This window comes from Carcharodon carcharias, chromosome 14 (assembly GCF_017639515.1).
Source record: "Carcharodon carcharias isolate sCarCar2 chromosome 14, sCarCar2.pri, whole genome shotgun sequence".
NCBI lineage: Eukaryota > Metazoa > Chordata > Chondrichthyes > Lamniformes > Lamnidae > Carcharodon > Carcharodon carcharias.
The window spans coordinates 11,423,984-11,450,240 of record NC_054480.1 but is presented as its reverse complement, the minus strand read 5'-3'; the positions used below and the strand labels follow the sequence as shown (position 1 = coordinate 11,450,240).

The 26,257-nt window shown below is 46.8% G+C and overlaps 1 protein-coding gene across 1 annotated transcript in view; it reads left to right on the top strand.

Moving 5' to 3' along the window:
* The first annotated feature begins 586 nt into the window (after positions 1-586).
* Positions 587-26,257, top strand: part of gdf5 (growth differentiation factor 5) — a 42,353-nt gene continuing 16,682 nt past the window's right edge. The window contains exon 1 of the mRNA XM_041205008.1: positions 587-1,284. Within this exon, the coding sequence (XP_041060942.1) occupies positions 801-1,284 (484 nt within the window). The 5' untranslated portion in view covers positions 587-800. The remainder of the gene's footprint in view (positions 1,285-26,257) is intronic.

Sequence of the window (26,257 nt, the reverse complement as noted above, 5' to 3'; positions counted from 1 at the left end):
TCATTGCTTTCGGTGTGGTGCAGTTCGGATTGTAGAGGTTAAGCCTATATTCATATATACATTAGATATATATATATATATATATACATAATTTAAGAGAAATATATTGCACCCAAACGACTTTGGGCAGGTTGACTGTTCAACATCAGCAAGTAATTAAAGAGATTTCTCTCTCTCTCTCTCTCTCTTTCTCTCTCAGATAGTGTTGCTGAAATTCTCTCGCCGACTATTCGGAGCAGGTTTGAGGGAACCGGGGCAGGCACCTGTCCCTGGCCACAATCTGTTGAGTGTGAAATATTTTTATTGGAAATGGTTCAAAATTTGGAAGTTTTTAAGAGAGAGGGCGCCGGGCAGGATTACGCATTTCTACTCCTTGGATGAGGGATTTAAACAAGACTGGAACCATTCCTTGGACTGGGAGAAGGAGAAAGACAAAAAGGCACAGCAAAGGATAAGTTGTTTCTTTTTCTTTTCCTTTCCCCCCCCCCACCCCCCCTTTCCCTCCCTCCTCCTCCTCCTCCTCTCTCCCCCCCACCCACCCCTCCCCACACCCCCACCCCCCCCCCACCACCCCCCCACACACCACCTTTCTCCCTTCCCTCCCTTCTGTCTCTCTTTTCTGGTTTATTTGACTGGTCGAACGAGTCCGGGATTAATCTGCAATCAGCCGAGTCCACTATGGGACAGATTCCTAAAGTGCGGAGAAAAGTCTCGGAGAAACTGGTCTGGAAGTTTCGGGAGTCGGTGCCTTCTCAGCTTGGTGTCAGTCTGGAAGAATTCGCCCCCAGCCAGCTGCGAGCATGGAACCGCTGAGAAACCTCACCCTCTTCATCTGCTATCTGGGCTGCCTCTGGTACCTGCCCCGCTCCGACTCGGCCGCTGTGCTCGCCCGCCCCGGCAAAGCGGAGGCCGGTCTCCGCCAGCGGCCGCTCGGGACCGGGGCCGGGGCCGGGGCCGGCAAGCGGCAGCCCCCCGGAGCTGGGAGATGGGGTCCCGGGGCCGGGGGAGGCGGGACGGCGGGCGTGAGATCAGGAAGCTCCGGGCTCAGGAGAGGGAACCGGAGGACGGGGGAGGGGACGCTCAGGACCGAGAAGGGCAAGGCCGAGGGAGGAGCGGCCAGCGCTCTGCGGAGGGCGAAGAAAACTGGGAACCCCCAGGTGACCCCTCACGATTACATGCTGTTCCTGTACAAGACCCTGTCAGTGGCAGAGCGGAGAGGCTCCAACAGCAGTCTGCAGCAAGGGGCGGCAAACACCATCACCAGCTTCGTGGATAGGGGAGAAGGTGAGAGTTCCACTGGACTTTATGCACTAGGGGAGAGGGACAGGGCACCTAGAGCCCCCCACCCCGTTAATCAGGGCAAAATCCGCAGGCTCCGCATCAGCTGCCGCAGGGTTTCCGATTCCAAACCACCTTGGCGGATTTCTCCATTAATTTTCCCCTTTCGCTTTTTAATCCCGGCTCCTCGGTTTCACACTGTGGGATCGAGTGAAAGTTTCTTTTTGGGGGGAGATTTGTGATTAAGACAGACACACACACACACACACACACACAAACACACACACAGAGGCACGGACACACAGGCACCCTCACTCACTTATAGACACACAGAGAGGCACACACACCTACAGGCACACAGAGACAAACACAGACAGACACACACACACACGCACTTATAGACACAGACAGACGCACGCACATGCAGATAGACACAGTGATAGACACGCACATAGACACACACACACACAGATACACGGACACACACTGATAGACACAGACACTCAGACACAGACACACACAGACAGACATACATGGACACACACAGACACACACTGATAGACACACAGACACAGACAGACACACAGCCACATACACACTGATAGACACACTGACACATAGGCACGCACCGACAGACACACATAGACGCACATACACACAGTCAGACACACAGACAGACACACACACATACACATACAGACACACACACACTCATAGGCACACAGACAGACACACACACACACTCAGACACACGCTCATAGACACAGACACATAGGCACGCACACGGACAGACACACATAGACAGACACACAGAGACACACATACACATACAGACAGACACACCCACACACACACACTCATAGACACACAGACACGCACTCACACAGACTCACACATACACACACACACACTCATAGACACACAGACACGGAGGTTACTGGCTCTGGACCAGCTAACCAGACTGCCAGGAGCTGTCATCGAAACCCCTAAAGGCAGGCTCTGAGTTCAGGACTGTCTGTGGCGGTGAGGTGGTTTATGTGAATCGGGGCTGGCGCGGGGCTGCTTTTTGCCACATTACTGATTTGCAGTTGTGATTGTGTGAATGGGCATTAACAGATAGAAGCATTGTCTTGGGACTATTGGGATTGTCTTGGCACTCCCAGTAGTCCCATTGAGTTCACATTCGTGATAACAGCAAAATACTGCGGATGCTGGAAATCTGAAATAAAAACAGAAAATGCTGGAAAAATTCAGCAGGTCTGACAGCCTCTGTGGACAGAGAAACAGAGTTAACGTTTCAGGTCAATGGACTTTGGTCAGAATTCCAGGTTATCAGACTTGAAACATCCACTCTGTTTCTCTCTCCACAGATGCTGCCGGACCTGCTGAATATTCCCAGCACTTTCTGTTTTACACCATTCGTCATAAGATGTTCCTATTGTTTGCCGCCTAAATTCTCCATCTCTTGGGGGTGGGATTTTGAGGGAGGGGTGTCAATTGCAGCACCAATTAGAGATAAAATGTGATCTAAGAGCCCTGGTTCCCAACTCCCTCCAGCACTCTCCACACCTCATGTTTCCACCATTGAGAGAGAGATTACTCACCGAAATCCATTAACATTTGTACCATGACACTGCTGGCTTGGGGTAAGGACGCCTGGATGATCCTGGGTCATTTTGGAGCGACACTGTCTCTGTTGCTGCGTCTCAGAACCTCGTAGCCCTTCATTCAGCTGCTCTAGAAGCTCTCCTGATGTGGTTTGATGTAAAATTGTATTTGAAAAGGCTTCCGTGAAGGAACTTGGGGGCTTTTTTTAACGCGCGGACGGCGCTATGTAAATGCAGCTGAAAAGCATGTGCCCGATGTTCTGAGCGGTCACTTGCTTCTATCCCACCACCACCCTCGCCACCTCCCCCCACCCCACCCCACCCCCGACCCTGAACCCACCAAGTGTCTCATTCAGTGTAACAACAACAACCCACCCCCAACCCCTAGAACAAAACCCACCGGTCGGTCGGTGTGCAGGCGATGGACAGATTCACAGACAGTCCTGCTGCCACTCCGGGGTCCCGACTGCCTCTGACTTCCCCAGAATCTGTCACCGCCGTCCTGAAATCCGCTCCAGCTGATCATGGACCGATTCAACGGGAAGATCCGCAAGTGCAGGTCGCTGTCAACTGGCTGCCCCTCACCAGTTCAGTGGGAAGTCCCCTGTGCGCGTACTCAGCTCAGTGCCCGTGGACGCTTCAGCTGAGTTGCAGTCCCGAATGAACAATAATATAGAGCGGTCTCTTAACATATGAAACAATATAGAGTGGGGTTTATTATTCTGAAATGAGTTTTTTTAACAAGGCTGAAACTGCTCTCGCCCCTGCCCAGCAAGCGTTAGTGAAAATGATGTGGGATTCAGACTGACCCCCCTCCAGCCACTTCCAAAAGCTCTCTTTCTGCTCCAAAAGCTGATTGATTCCCTCCCCCACCCCCCCAACACACACACACAACACCCCCCCAACCCCCTCACTATGTCGCCTTCCCACCCTCCAGACAGCACTTTCTTCTACCCACCCCTCTCCATGTTCACACAATCTCTTTAGATCTTGAATTTTAGCCCAAAGTGCAGCCAGATTCTGGGGTAGGGGTGGGGGTTACTCGGGGGGAGGGAAGGGGTGGGGGGAATTCGCAGCTTCCGCGATTAAACTGGGTTCGAATGAAACTGGGACTAATTCTCGACGGGCTGTTCCCCCCCCGCCCCCCCTCCCACAGAGTGAGGTGTGTCACTCTGCCAAAGCGGAGCCTCTCCACGGGAAGGAGACGCAGGGGTAACCAGCTTTCAAAAAGCCCGAGCTGCGCTTACAGGCTCAGAAGGGCTGTCACAGCGCACGGAGCGGCCATTTGGCCCATCGCGCGCGTCTGTGCTAACCTCTCGAATGAGCACTCACCGAGTGCCGTTCCCTCAAACCTGCTCGTTCCTCCTTCAGACAGCGATCCAATTCCTTTTTAACTGCCTCCGTTGAACCTGCCTCGTTGCACTTTCCGTCCACACCTATCCAAATTTGTAAAGAACTGGGAATTGATATTAAAAAAAAAATATTTGTACATGTTAAATATATTTGAAGCAAACGTGTCTGAAAGCTATATCTGCAGAGGTATGGTCAACTAAATGTGGTTTTTGCTTTGGATTTCAGTGAGGTTATTTTGGAGGGGGAGATGGGTGTCACTGGGAAGCGGTGAGGGGCAGGGGTACCTCACCCTGTGGGTCAGGGTCAGGGGGAGACTGGGGGTGAGAGTAGTGGTGATGAGGTTGGGAGGGAGGTTGGATGTAAGGAAAGGGTGGGGACTGTGATTGAGGGTTGGTAAAGGAGCAGGGGGTTGAGGGTGGAGGCAAGGAAGGGGGTGAGGGGAGGGTGAGGGAGGGGATGGGGAGAGTGTGGGAGTAGTGGGGAGGGTGAGAGTCAGCGAGGGCGCAGGGGGCGAGGGGAGGTAAGGGATGGGCAGAGGGTGAGGGAGGAAGGGGATGGGGAGAGTGAGAACAATGGTGATGGTGATAACAGATGTGGGGTTGGGTCAGTGTGGGGGTAAGGATCAGGGTGGAGGTGGGGGTTGGGTGGGGGTGAGGGTCAGGGTGGAGGTGAACATCAGGGTGCTGTAGGGGGTCAGGGTAGGGGTGAGGGTCAGAGTGGAGATGGGGGTCAGGGTGGGAGTGAGAGTCAGGATGGAGATGGGGGTCGGGTTGAGGATCAGGGTAGGGGTGAGGGTCAGGGTGGAGGTGAGGGTCAGGATGGGAGAGAGGGTCAGGGTAGAATTGGGGGTCGGGTTGATGATTAGGGTGGGGGTGAGTTTCAGGGTGGAGTTGGGGGTCAGGGTGGGGGTGAGGTTCAGGATGGAGTTGGGGGTCAGGGTGGGGGTGAGGGTCAGGGTGGAGGTGAACGTCAGGGTGCTGTAGGGGGTCAGGGTGGAGGTGAGGGTCAGAGTGGAGATGGGGGTCAGGGTGGGAGTGAGAGTCAGGGTGGAGATGGGGGTCGGGTTGAGGATCAGGATAGGGGTGAGGGTCAGGGTGGAGGTGAGGGTCAGGATGGGAGAGAGGGTCAGGGTAGAATTGGGGGTCGGGTTGATGATTAGGGTGGGGGTGAGGTTCAGGATGGAGTTGGGGGTCAGGGTGGGGGTGAGGGTCAGGGTGGAGGTGAGGGTCAGGGTGGGGTGAGGGTCAGGGTGGAATTGGGGGTCAGGGTGGAGTTGGGGGTCAGGGTAGAGATGGGGATCAGGGTGGAAGTGAGGGTCAGGGTGAAGATGAGTGTGAGGGTGTGGGTGAAAAGGGGTTGGGGTGAGAATGGGAGCATGGTGAGGGTGGGTGGGGCTAGAAGATCAGGTGATCTGAGGATGGGGTCTGTGGGTGAGAGTGGCTCGGTTGGAAGAAGGAGTTAGGATTGGGAATGGGGTGGGCCTGGGTGGTTGAGGACAGGGCAGGTGGGTTCCGGGAAGAATGAAAGGACGGTGTGGGAGGAATGAGTCGAAAATGCAAAGTTTCCTTAAGTAATGAATTTCTCTCTTTCCCTCTCTCTTTCTCGTTCTCACTCTCCTTCCATCTGTTTACTTGTTTCCCCCTTTCCTAACTCTTGCTTTCTCCTGATAACAAAAGATAGGAAAATGGGCAAGGAGAGGGAAAGTGCGAAGGGGTCCATTTCCATGACAATGCTTTGGCATGTTTAGGCATGGGTACCTGTGCCAGGTCAGGTCACCAGGCACCACATGACTTGAATTGAGATGGGGGCTGGATCAAACCCAGTATTGACTGGAAAACACTCTGTCTCTCTCTGTCCTGTTTTAAGATGCTTCTCAAAACCTATGTCTTTGACCAAGCTTTAGGTCATCTGCCCTAATATCTCTTTATGCGGCTGCAGTGTTAATTTTGTCTGATAAGGCTCCTTTGAAGAGCTTTGGGACATACTATTACATTAAAGATTTACAGAAATGCCGGTTGTTTTCTGTTGTTGAATTTTATCCCACACTGGGACCAGAGATCCATGTCATAAGAATGGAATTTGATTTATCTTGGCCCTGTGAGGTAATGCTCTCCAGTTTTGGCATTGCCAGACCATTCATAGACAAGACCTCTGGGTTTTGGTTTCACGGACAGAAAAAGAACTAGGCCATTTTAGGAATGTCGCCTCCGAAACACCAGCAAGAATCCTGAACCTAGTGTAATGAAAACCTCAGTTAAAGTGTGCGATTTGTAGGGTGTAGGTTATAGGTCAAATAAAAGAAGATGGTGAGCCAGCAAGATTTGGATATTTTTCTTGAGCTACTTTATTCAGGCTGGGCACAGCAGGGGGCAGTGGGGATTGTGAGCTATGACACTGCTGGAAGCAGCAAGGATGGTGGGTGAGGGCACATTCCAATGCATGCTCCTTGACCCTTGCTGGCTTGGCTCACTCATTGAGGAATGGCCATTCAGGTGAAGGGCAGAGAGCTGCTGGTATATGGCACTCCAGCACAGGTCAGCTTCTTCAGTGAGAGCAGGGGGAAAATTAAAAACATTCGCAAACTGTAATTAAGATAAGTATTAAGAAAAAGCTAATTAAAAATATTAGCCTATTCCACACTTTTAAACCAAATGTGTCAGGTATGTGTCTTCATCTGAACTATTGTAGGGCAGCTAGGTTTTCTCTCATTCAAAGCTCAACTTTTGTGCATTATGATAAACGGACACATTCTCATTCAATGTTCAACATATTGTTCACCATTGAGGCCAGCATCCTAACAACCAGAGTGCTGTAAATTCCTAATATACTCAATGATTTAAAAGTTTTTCTTCAGGGCTTTTCCTGTCCAATTTTCTCCTCTTCTTTCCTGGACATGCTTACTCATTTTGGAGCACAGCTCCATGGCCAGCGACTGCTGCACATTATTTACCAAGTGGCCATTCTATACATACAAGTAGAGACTGCGTGTCTGTGTGTGTGTGTGAGTGTGGTGGTTGTGTCTGTGTGTGTGTGTGAGTGTGGTGGTTGTGTGTGTGTGTGTGTGAATATGTGTGCACATTTGAATATGTATGTGTATGAGAATATCTGTGTGTGAATATGTGTGTGTGTGGCTTTGTGTGTGTATGTGTGTGAGTACTCACATATATACAGACACACACACATGCACAGCACATACACACACACTGTGTTTGTATTTGTGTGTGAGTATGAGTCAGTGTGTGTGTGTATCTGTCCGTGAGCGTATGTGTGAGTGTGCAAGTGTGGTGTGTGTGGGTGTGTTTGTGTGTGTGTGCGTGTGTGTGTGTAGCTCTGTGTGTGGGCTGGTCTCCTGTGACTGTGCTCCACCTAATCCTGTTCTCATTCGATGCCCACCATGCATTTTCCAGGAAGGTTCATTCATCGCGATGGGGGGGGGGGGGGGGGGGGGGGGGGGGGGGGGGGGGGGGGGAGAGAAGGGAGGGAGGAAGGGTCTTTGGTTGTTATTTCATTCCTTGGTCTTATGAGATAAATCAGTTGTAATGTCGTTGGAGTCAGCTTGATCAAGATCAATGCTGAGCTTCTGATCCAGAAAGGAACCTGGATCTTCTGATCTGCATTTCTTTGCTATTACTTCCCCCAGAGTATTTACCCACTGCAGTGTTCTGTACTGGGGAAAGGGAAGGCAGCTAGGAAGTTTGGCAGGGAAAAAGATTCTAAAATCTTACAGTAGTTTTGGCCCCCTCCTGCACCTTGCTTATTCTCAGCTATTTAGATAAGAGATCCCAATTAACCTTGGAGGCTCATTAAAGAATCAAGTATGTGTCATGTCTTATTATTACACATGGGTACGTTCCTAGCCAAGCATGCTCACATCACACTGCAGTATAGATAGCAGGCATAACGTCGGTCAAGTTAGTACAGTGTTTTAACATTTTAAATCCTTTTAGTCCAATGTACTGGTAACTTTCTTAGTGTGACATCCAATCTTCTTTCCAAATCTTGGACTTTATGTCAACATTATGTCAGTCACAGAGTAGCTCTTTGCATCTAAGCTGCTGATAATGAGATCAGTGAGATTACAACACAACACTAGAAAATATAAGCAACTGCAAATAATGACACCCAAGACCTCAGACATAACCTGTCTTTTCTCAGTACAGATGCTGTTAATTTGCTGCATATTCATAATGAACTCAAGGCTGGGCAGTTCACATACATATTAGCACATCAGAGTCTGTTTCAATACTAGCAATATTCACTTCCCTACTTGAGTGCTGATGGCATAATTAATCATCAATATAATCATGACCTTTTCTTTAATTATTACCAAATTGTAGCTCTTTCATTATTAAAGAAAGGGTTCCACAGGGGTAATATTTCAATTGTTGCCTACATCCTAGGCTTATAAAAGAGGTCACTGCAGAGATTTTGGATGTGCTGGTTATGATTTTCCAAAACTCCCTAGATTCAAGAAAGGTCCCAACAGATTGGAAGTTAGTAAATGTAAGACTGCCATTCAGGAAAGGACAGAGAGAGAAACAGGGAACTACAGGCCAGTTAGCCTGACATGAGTCTTTGAGAAAATGCTGGTATCTATTATTAAGGAATTCTTAACAATGCACTTAGAAAATCATAGCATGAATAGACAAAGTCAACAATTTTGTGAAAGGGACATTGTGGTTGACAAATGCATTAGAGTTTTTTGAGGATGTAACCAGTAATGGAGCCAGTAGATGTAATATACTTAAATTTCCAAAACGCGTTTGATATGGTGCCACACAAAAGTTTTATTTGCAAGATAAAGGCTCATCAAATTGCGGTAAATATCAGCATGAATAGAGGATTGATTAACAAACGGGAAGCAAAGAATAGGGATAAACAGGGCATTTTCAAGTTGGCAGGCTGTGAGCAGTGGAGTGCCACAAGGATCTGGGCTGGGGCCTTAGCTACTTACAGTCTATATTCATGACCTAAATGAAGAGATCGAGGGTAATATATCCAAGTTTGCTGATAATACAAAGTTAGGCGAGAATGTAAGCTGTGAATGGGACACAAAGAGGTTGAATGAATGGGTAACAATGTGGCAGATGGGGTATTATGTGGGAAAGTGTGAGGTTATTCACTTTGGTAGTAAGAATAGAAAAGCAGAATATTTTTTGAAAGATGTGAAATTTGTAAATGCTCATGTTCAGAAGGGCTTGAGTGAATTTGTACAAGGAGCACAGAATGTTAGCATGCAGGTGCAGCAAGAAATTAGGAAAGCAAATGGCATGTTGGTCTTTATTGCAAGGGGATTGGAGTACAAGAATAAAGGAGCCTGACTACAATTGTACGATGTTTTGGTGAGACTATGGCCAGAGTATTGTGTGCAGTTTTGTTCTTCACATTTAAGGAAGGATTGACCTGCATCAGAGGTGGTACAGTGATGGTTCATTAGATTGGTTCCTGGCATGAGAAGGTTGTCCTATGCCGAGAGGCTGAGTAAATTGGGCATGTGCTGTCTGGTGTTTCAAAGAATGAGACGTGATCTCATTAAAACATAAACGATTGTGAAGGGGCTTGACAGGGTAGGCATTGAAAAGGTGTCTCCCATGGCTGGGGAAGTGAGAACATGGGGACACAATCTCCACACAAGGGGTCGATTATTTAAGACTGAGATGAGGAGGAATTCCTTCACACAAAGGGTTATGAATCTTTGGAATTCTCTACCCCAGGTTGTGGATGCTCCATCGTTGAATACATTTAAGGCTGAGAGAGACAGATTTTTGATCTCTTGAAATCAAGAGATACAGGGAGTGGGTGGGAAAGCGGAGTTGAGGTTGAATACCAGCCATGATGGTATTGAATAGGGGAGCAGGCTTGAGAGGCTGTATGTTCTACTCCAGCTCCTACTTCTTCTGTTCTCATGTATTGATTTTCCTCTTCATCTTGTTGACACTGTGCATTTGCTATAAACCTGCCCTGAGACTTCTGTCACTGTTGCACTCCATCACGGCCACTAGAAGGAGCCCAAGATCCTTCACCTGGTTCATAGACACACAAGGATGCGATGATGCAATAAGTAGGACAATTCCATCATGGATTAGCCTTTAGCATTGGGCACTCTTCACTTTGTACCAGGAGCGATCCAGGAGCAAGGTTTTCCAAGCGTGGCGTTCTGGAAAACTGAGCAAGTTTCGCCCGACTCAAGCAATATTGACCCTCCCTCCTCCAGGGGCTCAGTTGAGAAAGTGTTCAGAACGTGGAGCACAGCCAGGCACTGCAGAACACTGGCCTCAAGTTTAACAGCTGAGACCTCATCACAGGGCAATAATGAAAAATGCATGATGCATCGATATTTGCCTGTAAATGAAGAAGTAAAGAAGTAGGGAATAGGGAACGACTGATAAATCCATCAAGATCATTCCATCAATTCATACACAATTTGTTCTGCCATTTATTTTATTTCCAAAATTTCTCCCTGATCCCAGAGATAGTCAAGCATCACCACTAAATATCTATCGAAACTCCAACTGACATTATCCATACCTGACTATTTGCTTTCTATAACTCATATCTCCATAGCCCCAGAAAGAACAGGAGTGAACACTGCTTCATCATTTGATTAGCTTAGCCCAGTGCTCTTCATTATTCTATGCACAATGTATTTTAAACTCTCAGTTTCTTCTGGCTGTTCTTTAGACTAATGTTATCACACGCTGAATTATGTGGGGGTCTTGTGGCGCCGTGGGCTGCGCCCCTGCCTGAGTCAAAAGCTAGTTCAAGTCCCACCCCAGGACATGTTGTCAAGGAAGGTGTGCTCATATCGTGGTCAAACAGGTTGAGTATCAACCCGCCAATCCTTCCAACACACGCTAATGACAGGCGGTAAGAGCAGGAGAGGTTCCTGGTCAGCCGTGTGATGGAAAGAAATTGGAGCCTCTACCATCACTACCCCTAGCTCCAGACTGCAACATGCATGTAAAAGTGGATGTTGCCACAGCAACCCGGACTCCCTGAGTGTACTGTAAACACCACCACCGCACTGAATTATCACCTTGTTGTAGTGGCTCTCCAATATCCTGCTCTGTCTCCAAGCGCTATCGTCCCAATTCTCCTTTGTTTCTTCTCAAGTTGCCGGCTCTGGTTCTGCAGGTGCCTCCCTCAGAGCTGTCCGTGCTTCATTTGTGAAGTCAGAGGGTGAGAGTTGCCAGGTTGCTTCATATTGCTGAGTACAGCCCATCAGATGGATTTTCCTACATAAAATACTTCCCAGCTCGGATGATCAGGGGTCAGAAAGCTGACTGCTTTCTCCCCCTAATCTCTAGCCGAGGGAAACAGAGACCATTTGCGCTTGACATTATATCCAGTCACTAAGCAGCAATGCACTGGGGCTGTGGTTAGGAATTGGGTAGCTGTTAGCTCTAACTACTACATGCTGACTTAACATTGCACAGCTGAATGTGACATCAAACAGTATGAATAACACCTCCAACCTGTGCCATTTAATGGGATCATGAACCACTTGTAGGTTGGTTGTTGGATTAGCCTTTCAGGGTGCTAGTACATTTTTGGAGTTTTCCTATACTTTCCCCAGCACTCAGCTGAGCGCAGCTAACTCAGTAAAGCTGGTGACTGAACCTGCTACAGAAGGAGGCCGTTCTGCCCAACAAGTCTGCGCTGGCTCTTTTGAAGAGCAACCAAGTTAGATCCCCTCCCTTTCTCTTTCCCAATGTCCCTGCAATATCTTTTTTCTTTCAAGTATTTACCAATTCTCTTTTGAAAGCTACAGTTGAATCTATATCTATCACCCTACCACTATGAAAGAATATTTTTCCTCGTACCGCCGCTGGGGTTTTTGCCAGAGGCTATTTGATTATGACCCATGGGAAACTGCGCTCCCAAAATTGAGCTGCTCAAAGAGAGGGGTTGAGTGGGAAAATTAGACTGACAGTGGTTCTTCTGATCTGTAACCCACGTGTCTTTCAATCACAGCTAGATTATTGGGATGGCAGATCAAGGAATTTACCTGATAGTGTGGAACAGTCTCTTTACTTATCACTGATTGTATTTTTAACTGCTGCGACCAATAATTTATTTTGTAAACATATGGATGTCCATTGGAATAATATTGAATGGGGTGAGTGAATAATGAGGCTACCATGGTTCAGACAGCTGCGCTGAGGTTCCTCCTTATGGTTTATGACATCATTTAACCTCAAGGATAAATTGACAGCTCCATTACTCACTTTCCCCTACCCAGAATGCTTTGTATATTTAAATGTTGGAACAGAGCTGAAACTCATTTTCCTCTTTTGGAAATGCGTTTATCTTTCTAAAAAAAAAACCCCAAAAAAGTCCTCATAGATCCATGATGAATCTGGTAAAATAGAGCCAGATCTGTAGAATCCCTTGAGCCAGTTCGTGAAAGACTTCCTCTCCATCAGTCAGTGCTCTGGCTCTTACCTGCCTGCTTTAATGTGGAGGGTTGTTACAATGAAGTGTCTCACAAGAGCTCTTTCCAACCATCTCCCACTCTCTCTAGTCAGCAGAGACTCATTACAACAGCCAATAGCCCCTTCACTACTTTGGCCAAGCGACTATTTCTTGTGTGTCACATTAGACAGGGACTGACAGTGGGCTCCTTGATTCTGGAGCTCTTCACAACCCATCTTTCCTGTGTCCCTAGTTGATATTCCCTGCTTCCATGCTTCCAGTAGCCATTCAATCCTGGCGGGGATGGGAGATTCTGGAAGATTTCTTTTATGCCTGCCATGAACAAATACCGGAATTTCCCAAGGACAGGACAAAGCAAGGGGGGCAGATTTTCAGTGCTGGGTCAGGAATCTACACCTGGATGGGTTCCTGGTCCCAACCCAGTACCCAGGCTGCGCCGTTCTCGCAACATGACTTTTAAATGTAAATTTCCTAATTGGCCAGGAGGCTAGCTCAGCATTCAGGAGGCAGGAGCTGCCTGCCTGACACCAGTGGCAAAGACAGGTGGAAGCCATGTTGGAGACTGCCGCTGCCTTGCCAATTTGAGCAGGCAGCTCCTGGGAAGTTCATGGAGGTGGTGAACTGCCACCTGCATAGACTTGTGTACATACATTTCCAGGTTTCTGTTCCTGCACCCCTTTTAAAATTATACCATTTAGTTCACATTGCCTCTCATTCTTCCTACCAATAGGTATCACTTTACACCTTTCTGCCTTAAATTTCATCTGCCACGTGTCTGTCTCTTTCACTAGCCTATGTTGCTTTGAAGGCTGGTACTATGACCCTCACTGGTTAATACATTTCTGATTTTTGTCTTAAGTGCAAACTTTGAAATTATGCCCTCTCTGAACAGGTCACATATATCAAAAAAAGCAGTGATCCTGATACTGACTCCTGGGTAACATTGCTGCAAACTCCCTTAAAGCCTGAAAAGAACCATTCACCTGCTTCCTGTCTCTTGGCCAGTTTTGTATCCATGCTGCCGCTGTCTCTTTATTCCCATGGGCTTTAATTTTGTTAACAAGTCTATTATGTGGCACTTTTTGAAAATCCATCAGCTGCACCACCGTCTTCAACCCTCTACATTACTCCATCAAGGAACTTGACCAAATTAGTCAAACATTATTTGCTATTTACCAAATTCATGTTGTCTTTCATTTGTTAACCCATAATTTTCCAGATGTCAATTAATTTTGTTCTGGGTTATTGTCTGTAAAAGTTTCCCTACCACCAAGGTTTGGCTGAAAGCCTGTAGTTGCTGTGTTTATCCCTCTCCCCCTTTTTAAGCAGGGTTGTTACATTTACAATCCCCTGGTCCTCTGGTACCACCCCCTGTACTTACAGAGGATCGGAAGATTTGTGGCTGGAGTCTCAGCAATTTCCACCCACACTTCCCTCGGTGATCTAGGATGGATCCCAAGTGGACCGAGTAGCAACCTTTCCGGTACATCTCCATATTTTTATCCTTTCCTATATCACTACTGCTACATTCTTTCACTGCTACATTGGCATCATCCACTTCTCTGGTGAAGACATGAAGACAGTATGCATTCAGTACCTGATAATAGATCTAAGGTAAGGGGCAGGAGGTTTAGAGGGGATGTGAGGAAGAATTTTTTCACCCAGAGGGTGGTGGGGATCTGGAAGTCACTGCCTGAAAGGGTGGTAGAGGCAGAAACCCTCATAACATTAAGAAGAATTTGGATGTGCACTTGCGATGCCATGACATACAAGGCTATGGGCCCAGTGCTGGAAAATGGGATTAGAATAGTTAGGTACTTGTTTGACCAGCGCAGACTTGATGGGCCAAAGGACCTTTTTCTGTGCTGTAGACCACTATGACTCTATGACCTCAGCTATACCCTCAATCTCCACCAGAGGATCTCCTTTTTGTGCTTAATCGGCCAGGTCCCTTTGCCTATCTTTTAATTATTTTTCTTGCCCCTCATCCACAGTTACCAGCAGACATATCAAGAAGGACAGAAAAGGGTCAGCTAACCCATCAAGCCTGCTCTGTTATGTATTTAACCTATCCCTTTAGCCCCACTCCTCACAACTATCCTCCACCCGGGCCTTGCTACCACTGATGTGAAATGTGAACTTGCAGGCATCTGACCTAACTCTCTGCTTCTGTGGTTTGTACAGATTCTGTCCACTTCTCCTCTGCTATCTAATTCTCCACTGTACCAACCGGGAAATAATCTGTTCCCTTCCTGAGAGAATTTGATGCTGACACTGTACATTCAGGTGGAAAGGCTCTTTTTCAGATGAAATGTTAAACAGAGGCTCCATCTGCCCTCTTGGGGGAACGTGGAAGATTCTATCTGACTATCTGCGAGAGGAGCAGGATAGTTATCCCTGGTATCCTGGCCAATGTTTATCCCTCAATCAGCATCATCAGAAAAGCAGACAATCTGGTCATTATCACGTTATTGCTTTGTGGGATCTTGCTGTGCAAAATGGCTGCCATATTTCCTAAATTATAATAATGACTAAAGGTGCTTCTTTGGCTTTAAAGCACTTTGTAACATCTCGATGAACACAGGATGAGGAGGAGGCCAATTAGCCTGTCCCGCCATTCAAGACATGCTCACTGAACTGTGACCTAATTCCAAGGCTGTGAGCGGCGCTATATAAATGCAACTCTTTCAATCTTAACTTTGCTCAGTAGTAACATTCATCTGTATAGTAGCAAACATCAGCAAAAAGATAAATTGGAGAAGGGAAATGCTGATAGCCTAGAAGTGCAATGTCTTCAAATTTTTCTATCCACTACTTTGGCAGAAGCCATAATCCTCTTCCTTAAAATCATCAAACATTTATATCTTGGGATTGCACCTTGTGATTTCCAGGGAAATGTAAGATTCTATAAAACAGGCACAATAAACTCCTATTACATCACTAGTAAATCCTGTCCACCACCTACAAGGCACAAGTCAGGAGTGTGGTGGAATACTCTCCACTTGCCTGGATGAGTGCAGCTCCCACAACACTCAAGAAGCATCACACCGTTCAGGACAAAGCATCCCACTCAATTGGCACCCCATCCACCACCTCCAACATCCAGCACAGGGCAACAGTGTGTACCATCTACACACTGCAGCTTCTTTGACAACACCTTCCAAACCCATGGCCTCTACCACCTAGAAGGGCAAGGGCAGCAGACACATGGGAACACTGCCACCGGCAAGTTCCCTTCCAAGCCACACACCATCCTGATTTGGAAATATATCGTCGTTCCTTACTGTCACTGGGTCAAAATCCTGGAACTGCCTCCCTAACAGCACTTTACTACACCACATGGACTGCAGCAGTTCAAGAAGACAGCTCACCACCACCTTCTCAAGGGCAACTAGGGATGGGCAATAAATGCTGGCCTAGCCAACGATGCCCACATCCCATGAATGAATAAATAAAACATTTCTATCTTTGCACAGTTCCCCATTCTAATGAAATGTTAACTCTATTTCTCTCTCCACATGTTCTGCCTGAGCTGCTGATTATTTCCAATTTTTACTATTTTCACTTCCCCCAGTCTGTGGATGTCCTCCTGATGTCTATTACTATCTTCCGCACTCTTTACTGTGTTTCCCAATTCTGTATCATTTTGAAATTCTTATCCCCAAGTCTAAATAATTAATTTATAGACAGCATTGGTGTTGGGACTGAATCTTGAGGAACTCCACTGTATACCTTCCTCTGGTTTGAAAAATAGCCATTCACCACAAATCTCTGCTTTCCATCCCTTAGCCAATTTTGTATCCACGCTCTTACTGCTGTTTTCATCCCACAGGTTTCAAGTTTTGCTAACAAGCTTAATATGTGGTCCTTTATCAAATGTTTTTTGAAATCCATATACACAACATCAATAGCACTGTCCTCTCCACCCAACCATAAATCCATCATTTATGGTGTTCCATTCAATAATTGCCCACATCACTTACAATAAACATGTTGGTCCAGACAGTGAAGCCGATGCCCATGAACAGAATTGTTTTAAAAATCAAGTCATTGAGGGAGATGGTGGCGTAGTGATATTGTCACTGAGCTCGTAATCTAGAGATCAAGGGTAATGCTCTGGGAATAGAATTTGAATTCAATAAAAAATCCGGAATTAAAAGTTTAATGATGACCATGAAACCATTGTTGATTGTCGCAAAAACTCACCTGGCTCACAGGCATCACCATCACTATCCCTGGGTATGTCCTGTCCCACTGGCAGAACACATCCAGCAGAGGTGTACTCTGGATGGGGGACTTCAATGTCCATCACCAAGAGAGGCTCAGTAGCATCACTACTGACCGAGCTGGCCAAGTCCTGAAGCACATAGCTGCTAGACTGGGTCTGCGGCAGGTGGTGAGGGAACCAACAAGAGAGAGAAACATACTTGACTCATCCTCACCAACCTGCCTGCCGCAGATGCATCTGTCCATGTCAGTATCAGTAGGAGTGACCACTGCACAGTCATTGTGGAGACAAAGTCCAGTCTTCACTTTGAGGATACCCTCCATCATATTGTGTGGCACTACCACCGTGCTAAATGGGATAGATTTCAAACAGATCTAACAACATGAGGCACTGTGAGCCATCAGCAGCAGGATTGTACTCAAATACAACCTATAACCTCATGGCCCGGTATATCCCCTACTCTACCATTACCACCAAGCCAGGGAATCCATCCTGGTTCAATGAAGAGTGCAGGAGGGTATGCCAGGAGCAGCACCAGGCATACCTAACAACGCGGTGTCAACCTGGTGAAGCTTTAACACAGGACTACTTGTGTGCCAAACAGCATAAACAGCAAGTGATAGACAGAGTTAAGTAATTCCACAATCTAAGCTCAGCAGTCCTGTCACATCCAGTCATGAATGGTGGCTGACAATTAAACAACTCACTGGAGGCTCCACAAATCTCCCCATCTTCAATGATGGAGGAGTCCAGCACATCAGTGCAAGAGATAAGGCTGAAACATTCGCAGCTATCTTCAGCCGGAAGTGCCGAGTGGATGATCCATCTCGGCCTCCTCCGGAAGTCCCCAGCATCACAGATGCCAGTCTTCAGCCAATTTGATTCACTCCACATGATATCAAGAAATGGCTGAAGGCATTAAATGTAAAATAGGCTATGGGCCCTGACAATATTCCTGCAATAGTACTGAAGACTTGTGCTCCAGAACTTGCCACACCCCTAGCCAAGCTGTTCCAGTACAGTTACAACACTGGCATCTACCCAGCAATGCAGAAACTTGCCCAGGTATGTCCTGTACACAAAAAAGCAGGACATATCCAACCTGGCCAATTACCACCCACCAGTCTACTCTCAATCATCAGTAAAGTGATGGAAGGGGTCATCAACAGTGCTATCAAGCGGCACTTGCTTAGCAATAACCTGCTCACTGACGCCCAGTTTGGGTTCCGCCAGGGCCACTCAGCTCCTGACCTCATTACAGCCTTGGTTCAAACATAGACAAAAGAGCTGAACTCCAGAGGTGAGGTGAGAGTGACTGCTCTTGACATCAAGGCAGCATTTGACTGAATGTGGAGTCAATGGTAATTGTGGCAAAAAATCTCTCCACTGGTTGGAGTCATACCTAGCACAAAGTAAGATGGTTGTGGTTGTTGGAGGTCAATCATCTCAGTTCCAGGACATCACTGCAGGAGTTCCTCAGGGTAGTGTCAGAGGCCCAACCATCTTCAGCTGCTTCATCAATGACCTTCCTTCTATCATAAGGTCAGGAATGGGGATGTTTGCTGATAAATGCACCATGTTCAGCACCATTTACGATTCCTCATACTGAAGCAGTCCACTCCAAATGCAGCGAGACCTGGACAGCATCCAGGCTTGGGCTGACAAGTGGCAAGTAACTTTGTGCCACATAAGTGCCAGGCAATGACCAACTCCAACAAGAGAGAATTTAACCATCTCCCCTTGACATTCAATGGCATTACCATCACTGAATCCCCCACTATCAACATTCTGGGGGTTACCATTGACCAGAAACTGAACTGGACTAGCCATATAAATAGTGTGGTTACAAGAGCAGGTCAGAGGTTGGGAATCCTGCAGCGAGTAACTCACCTCCTGACTCTTCAAAGCCTGTCCACCATCCACAAGGCACAAGTCATGAGTGTGATGGAATACTCCCCACTTGCCTGGATGAGTGCAGCTCCCACAACACTCAAGAGGTTTCACACCATCCAGGACAAAGCAGCCTGCTTGCTTGGCACACCATCTACAAACATTCATTCTCTCCACCAACCATCTACAAGATGCACTGCAGCAACTCACCAAGGCTCCTTCGACAGCACCTTCCAAACCCACAACCACTACCATCTAGAAGGACAAGGGCAGCAGATAGATGGGAACACCACCACCTGGAAGTTCCCCTCCAGGCCACTCACCATCCTGACTTGGAAATATGTCGCCGTTCCTTCACTGTCACTGGCTCAAAATTCTGGAACTCCCTCCCTAACAGCACTGTGGGTGTACCTACACCACATGGACTGCAGTGGTTCAAGAAAGCAGCTCATCACTACCTTGTCAAGGGCAATTAGGGATGGGCAATAAATGCTGGCCCAGCCAGCGAAGCTCACATTCCATGAATTAATTTTAAAACATTGAAAGGCAGCAGCAGTGAGGGGTTTCCAACTACACTTTTAATGGAAATCGTAAATGAGAACAAATAATATCGCCACCACCAACCGTACTTATATTGTAAGTAAAGCTAAAGGGGAAGCGGGGATGAATTGTTTGAAAGAAACTGGACGTTTCCCTGCTTAAGTAGGTTTCAGGATTGATTTCAAGAGGTTTAGCATTCATGACATCTCTAACCAAAACACTTTTATTTATACTGGAGGAGGGAGAAAACACAGCTAAATCCAATACTCAACCCCACCTCTCCAATGCCTTGCCCCTCTGTAGCAGGCAATGGCTGGACTGTGCAACCCCTGAAATCGTACGCAGCCGTGAGTCAGTTGGAAGCCCAAAGAGGGCACATTGTCTGTGTGTGTATGTCTCTGTTTGTATGTGTGTGTGTGTCTGTGTGTGTATGTCTCTGTGTGTGTCTGTGTGTGTGTGTGTATGCCTGTGTGTGTATGTCTGTGTGTTTGTGTGTGTGTGTGTGTCTGTGTGTGTATGCCTGTGTGTGTATGTCTGTGTGTCTATGTGTGTGTGTCTGTATGTGTGTGTGTGTATGTGTGTGTGTGTGTCTGTGGGTCTGTGTGTCTGTGTGTGTGTGTGTGTGTTCTGTGTGTTTGTGTGTATGTCTGTGTCTGTGTGTGTGTGTGTGAGTATGTATGTGTGTGTGTGTGTGTGTGTGTGTCTGTGTGTGTGTATGTGTGTGTGTGTCTGTGTGTTTGTGTGTACGTGTGTGTGTGAGTGTGTTTGTGTGTATGTGTGTGTGAGTGTGTATGTCTGTGTGTGTGTATCTGTGTGCGTCTGTGTGTGTGTGTGTCTGTGTGTATGTGTCTGTGTGTGTCTGTGTGTGTGTGTTTATGTGTCTGTGTGTTTATGTGTCTGTGTGTGTGTATGTGTGTGTGTATGTGTGTGTTTATGTGTCTGTGTGTTTATGTGTCTGTGTGTGTGTGTGTGTTTATGTGTGTGTGTGTGTGTGTGTGTTTGTGTCTGTGTGTTTATGTGTCTATGTATGTGTATGTGTGTATGTGTGTGTGTGTGTTTATGTGTCTGTGTGTGTATGTGTGTGTGTGTGTGTGTGTGTGTGTGCGTGTGTGTTTATGTGTCTGTGTGTTTGTGTATGTGTGTGTGTATGTGTGTGTATGTGTGTGTGTGTGTATGTGTGTATCTGTCTATGTGTCTGTGTGGGTTTGACTCCAGGTTAAATTGGTGTTAGTTAATATCATAGTCTGATAAAAAATCAGTGCCCCAAATTGAACTTTTGCTCTGGTGTTCTTGCAGGGCAAATGTTACTCCATTCTCAATCCTCCCATGGGGCAGAATTTTGCCCCTTGTCTGGCGGGGGCAGTCGGGAAGCCGACTGCCGCCCGCAATCGGGACCGGACCGCGATTTCACACTGGCGGGCCAATTAGGGCCCACCCAGCGTGAAATGTACCCTGACAGTGCTCAGCGCTACCCGTGTCGGGCGGGGAAGGAGAGCGGTCGAGTGTGTAATCTGTGCGCTGGAAAAGCTCCCTAAGGCACAGAGCCGCCTCAGGGAGATGCAGAGTTCCAAAAAAACACAAATAAAGAATTTTTAAATGTTAAGGAACATGTCCCCTCTCATGTGACTCTGTTATGAATAAGATGTAAAATTTTTTATTTTATTTTTCTTTGCTGTAGGAAACCTCATCCCACCTGCGGATGAGGTTTCCTAAAAAATGCAAAGGCCGCTTGGCCTTTTCGCCTGTGAAAAATTTAAGTTAATTAATACTTTAATGCCGTCTCATTGTCAGTGGGCGCGCTTCCGATTCGCGTGAACCCCCACCGACCGAAATATCGCGCCACTGTGTGTTGACCTCAGGATGCTCACCTGACCTCATCGCCCATCATTTCATGCTCGAGCGGGTTGGCCGTGGGCCCACCTGCCAAGGTGAAAATTCTGCCCACGATCTAACAGATTATATTGAGGTGGTTAAGATGAAATCGAATACCTCAGCAATGACAGTGACAATTTGCCCTGTCCAGCCTCTCTGCTGTAGTGAAATATCCCAAGGCACTTCCCAGGAACAAGACCCAGCGTAAAAATTAATTGATACCGAGTCACATAAGGGAGCTTTAGGTCAGGCGTTTGGTCAAAGAGGTAAAGTTTAGGGAGTGTCAAAGGAAGAGCAAGGAGCGCAGAGCTTTAGGGAAGGAATTGCAGAGTTTAGCATCTCAGCAGCTGAAGGCACGGCCTCCAATGGTGGGGTGACACTAATCGAGATGCCCAAGAGGCCAGAGTTGGAGGATCACATTTATCTAGCACCGTGGATTAATCGAGAGGGAGCCCTTACTCGTGCCTGTGGTGCTCTTTGCCTAACAGTGTGCCTCCTGGTATTGATAGATGTAGATAGTGGCAGTGATGTAGGAGGGGGCTTCCTGACCCCAGGCCTCGTTGGATTGCTGAATGGATGGTTTATTTTTTTAAGAGTGGATTTCCGGAAATTTTAGTAGCTTGTGTATAATATCTATTTATATTACATGCTGACTGTTATTTCCTGGCAATCAACTGTGGATTTATCATCCGATAAACTTGGAGCAATTATGGTTCCAATCATTAATCCTTTAGTGCAACATCATCAGGTATTGGCTGCAGGACAGTGTTGGCCTCTCTTCACCTGACAGTCTGACCCCTAGGGGCAGTATAACCAAGGCAGCGTCTCAGTTCCACTCCATAGGGTGGGTTTCCAAGGACTTCCCCCACCCCAGAGGCAAAGTGACACAACAAACAGCGGCGGTGTTATGCTGAGGGGACTTCTGTAAGAACACACAAATGAGTCGAGCTGGCTGTACTAGCCAGCGTGCAGGGTTTGCATTGGGAGGTTGTGAGGAGGTACACCTGGCAGTGAATAAGATGCAACAGTAATAGTCCACAAGTGATTACACCAAGGTCACGGCACAGAAACAGGCTGTTTGGACCAACTGGTCCATCCTGGTGTTCATGCTTTGCACAAGCTGTCCTGCACGGCAGGCTCCATTCACTGGTTATAGGGCAGGAGGTCACCTTTGGGTCACCTACCTTACTATCCTCTTACCTGGCTTGGTGACAGATTTTGTTTTTTAATGCGCCTGTGAAGCACACTGGGACATTTTATTACGTTGAAAGTGCCAGCTGAATATATCTCGTTATAATTACTTTCACTGAACAAGATTCGAGCAAGTTGCAGCATCATTGCCAAATATCTGGAATGCCTCGCACAAAGAAGGAGGTTTTAAGGAGAATCCTAAAGGAGCAGAGAGAGAGAGAAAGGTGGAGAGACAGAGAGGTTTAAGGGGGAAATTCCAGAGTTTAGGACCTGGGCAGCTGGAGGCATATCCACCAATGTTGGAGCAATTAAAATACGGGAAACTCAAGCCAGAATCAAAGGCGTTTAGCGACCTCAGAGGGTTGTGGGTCTGGAACAGTTTACAGAGGTAGGGAGGGTCGAGGCCATAGAGGGATTTGAAAACAAGAATGAGTACTAGTGGGGTGATGGCATAGTGGTATTGTCACTGGACTAGTATTCCAGAGACCCAGGGTAATGTTCTGGAATAAAAATCTGGAATAAAAATCTGGAATTAAAATTCTGACGACCATGGAACCATGGTGGGAAAAACCCACCTGGTTCAGAGAAGGGAATCTGCCATCCTTACCTGTACATGTGACTCCAGACCCCCACAGCGATGTGATTGACTATTAAATGCCCTCTGAACAAGGGCAATTTAAGGATGGACGATAAATAGCCAGCGACGCCCACATCCTATGAACCAATTAAAAAAAAACTTTAAAATCGAAGGGTTTCTTGAAAGGGAGAACAGTGAGGAACCATTGCAATCGTCACAATCGCACAGTCATATGGATAATTGTAACATGTCTGTTGATTGTAAATCCACTAGCTTTGACTCTGTTGATCATCACCCCCCAAGTTCCCCTCCAGGTCCTGTTATGGACCTATCCCGCTGTTCCTTCATCATTGCCGGGTCAAAGCCCAGGACTATCCCACCGAATACCATCACCATATGGACCGCACCAGTTCACCACCACCTTCTCAAAGCAACCAAGGATGGGCAATATAAGTGGCCTTGCCAACAATGCTTACATTCTGGCACAAACACATAAAATGGAGAAAGCTTTCTTTCGCTATTAGTGAGATCATAAACAGGTTTATAAAACATAAATGATGATGTTGATGGGAACTATTTCCCTGTAAGCACTACTGAACACCAATGTATAAATCATTATGGCTCCTGGGTGGAATCCAGAGTAGAGCAGGTGGCGCCTGATTTATGGAGAGGTTTGATCAGATGAATGGCATCCTTATCCCATGTTTCACATTCCCAGTTACTCCACAGACTGAGAAGCCTCACATTTCCCCCTTTTCATTTTTCTCCATTTTTCAATCTCACCTTTCAGAAAGCAAATCAAAGCAACGAGGCAGAATTTCTGTGGGTGTTTGCCCGATTTCCCACAATAATTTGTCTGTCAAAGTTACAGTGAGAGATTTATATACTTATCAAGCTGGTCCTAAAGTACTCATTCTTCATGTGTGATCTAGGCAGTGAATGTAATAGGGAATTTCCCCATGGGAAAGACAGCAGTAGGCTTGCTAATAACAATCTGGAAATTACACTGAGCAATGTTATCATTTCCCCATGCTATTTTTATGGAGGTATTAAACTGTTTCTTATAAATGGATAAGTGTTAAAATAGCAGGGAGAGAGGGGAATGTGATCCTGACCTGTTTGCATACTGATTTTGCTCGCAGTAATTTGCGTTTCTGGTCTTCCCCTCAACAGTCTGAGTCAAACGTTTGGATGTGTCTGGGACTGATCCATTCCAACCACTAGTGTTGCAGTTTTAGCCATTGGTCTGTATTGAGTTAGCTCAATTCAGGTGGAGTATTGGGAGGAGGAATTGTACTGGCCTTCATGTTCTTGAGTTTGGGAACAGAAAGAAACCAGAGCAGAACCCATTGTCCACAACTGTGGTGATTCCCATTGGAAATACAAGCTCACTTGTGGCATCTTGCCCAGGACCATCACAATTATCACCGGTCACCAATGCCAACAACTTGGGTATCCATCACACAAATTCTGACTCCTGAATTAGCAATGCTTTGATTTTAAAATATTCATCCTTATTTTCAAATCCCACCATGGGCCTCACCCCCTCCCTATCTGGGTAATGTCCTCGCTGCCCTTCACAAGAGCTATGTAAATAATGCTGGCCTCTTGAGCATCCCCGATTTTAATCACTCCACCATTGGTGGCCGAGTTTCCAGCTACCAAGACCCTCAGCTCTGGAATTCCTCTATAAACCCCTCCACTTGGCCAGCTGTCTTTCCTCCTTTGAGACACTTATTAAAACCTACCTCTTTGAACAAGCTTTCAGTCGTCCCGTCCTAATCTCTCTTCATGTGGATCAGTGTCAACTTTTGTTTGACTGCTCCTGAATGGCACCATATAACTCCAAAAAGTTGCTGTTATTAATTCCCTCCCTGGCCCAGCAGTTTACCACCAACACTGCAGTCAGACAGGAGGCCTTTTCCTAGACCTCAACCAGTGCATCTCCTCAACCCACTTGTAAGTGTTCAATATGATGCCCACCAACTCCCTGAACTACCCAGTATGCCAGTGAATGCTGCATGAAGGCTCATGTTTGTAAACCGGAGGAGGATCCTAACCACCTGGCAGCCAAAACGTGTATGTAAAGAGGTTGCATTTTTGTGCAGTGATAGTCTTTAACTTGTTTGCATAATTTTTTAAACAATGTGTTCAATTTAAATCCCTAGTTGCCCCTTGAGAAGGTGGTGGTGAGCTGCCTTCTTGAGCCGCTGCAGTCCATGTGGTGTAGGTACAGCCACAGTGCTGTTAGGGAGGGAGTTCCAGGATTTTGACCCCTTTTCACATCGAAAAACCTCAAAAAACTTTACTGAATCAGTTGACTGAACTGCCTGTTGCTTGGGGCAATGACCTGTGCTCTGTAGATTTTACCAAATGCACTCCCTGCCATCTCACTCCCTTCCACCCCCTGGAAGAATATCTCAGGGCTGTTGATTGGAAGGGAGAATCTGAATGGGGATGTATAGGTAGAGTTGGATAAGAGGGTCATCTTCCTTCTCTGTTCCTCCCTGGATACATCCAGAGAAGAAAAGGAGACAGGGCGGAGTGTGCTACAGTGAAGTGGTGATGTCATTTCAATTATGAGGGAAGTGACATTGTGAACCTGCAGAACCTGCCATCCAACCTTTACTTCTCTGCCCATAGCCTCCCTCCCCAGCACGCCCCAGGATCTTTCTTTCAATTGTTCTTTCATGGGATGTGGACATCACTGGTATTGCCCATCCTTTAATTGCTCTTGAGGGAGTGGTAGTGAGCTGCCTTTTTGAACCACTGCAATGCTTCCTCTTGTAGGGGTGAGGGAGAAATGTTGGGGGTCCAGCACCTCTCTCTGCTACTGAGGTCTCTCATCCCCTCTGGACAGAATGCAAAAAAGTGAAAGTAGCTGTTGGTTGTTATGAGATGCAGTCAAACCCAGGGAGCAGTGTGTGGGCCTTAAATGGTAGCAGTGTACAGGCCTTGAGATGGTATGTCAATAGTTGCATGAAACTAATAATTACATTTCATGAGATCTCACATGTGGAGTGAATGTAAATGAGGATGTGAATGAGAGATTGGGGCTATAAGGGACATCATGCTTCTTTATGGGTATTGATAGTAAGCAAGTGAACCACCTGCGTGAGAGAACCTGCACTTATGTGGCACCTTTCACCCCCTCAGGATATCAAACACTTCACAGCAACAGGTTCCTACTGAAGTGTAGTCAGTATTATTACGTAGGAAAACAAGGTGCCAATTTGTGCAAAAAGAAACAGCAGCGAGATAAAGAATTGGTCAATCTTTTCTTGA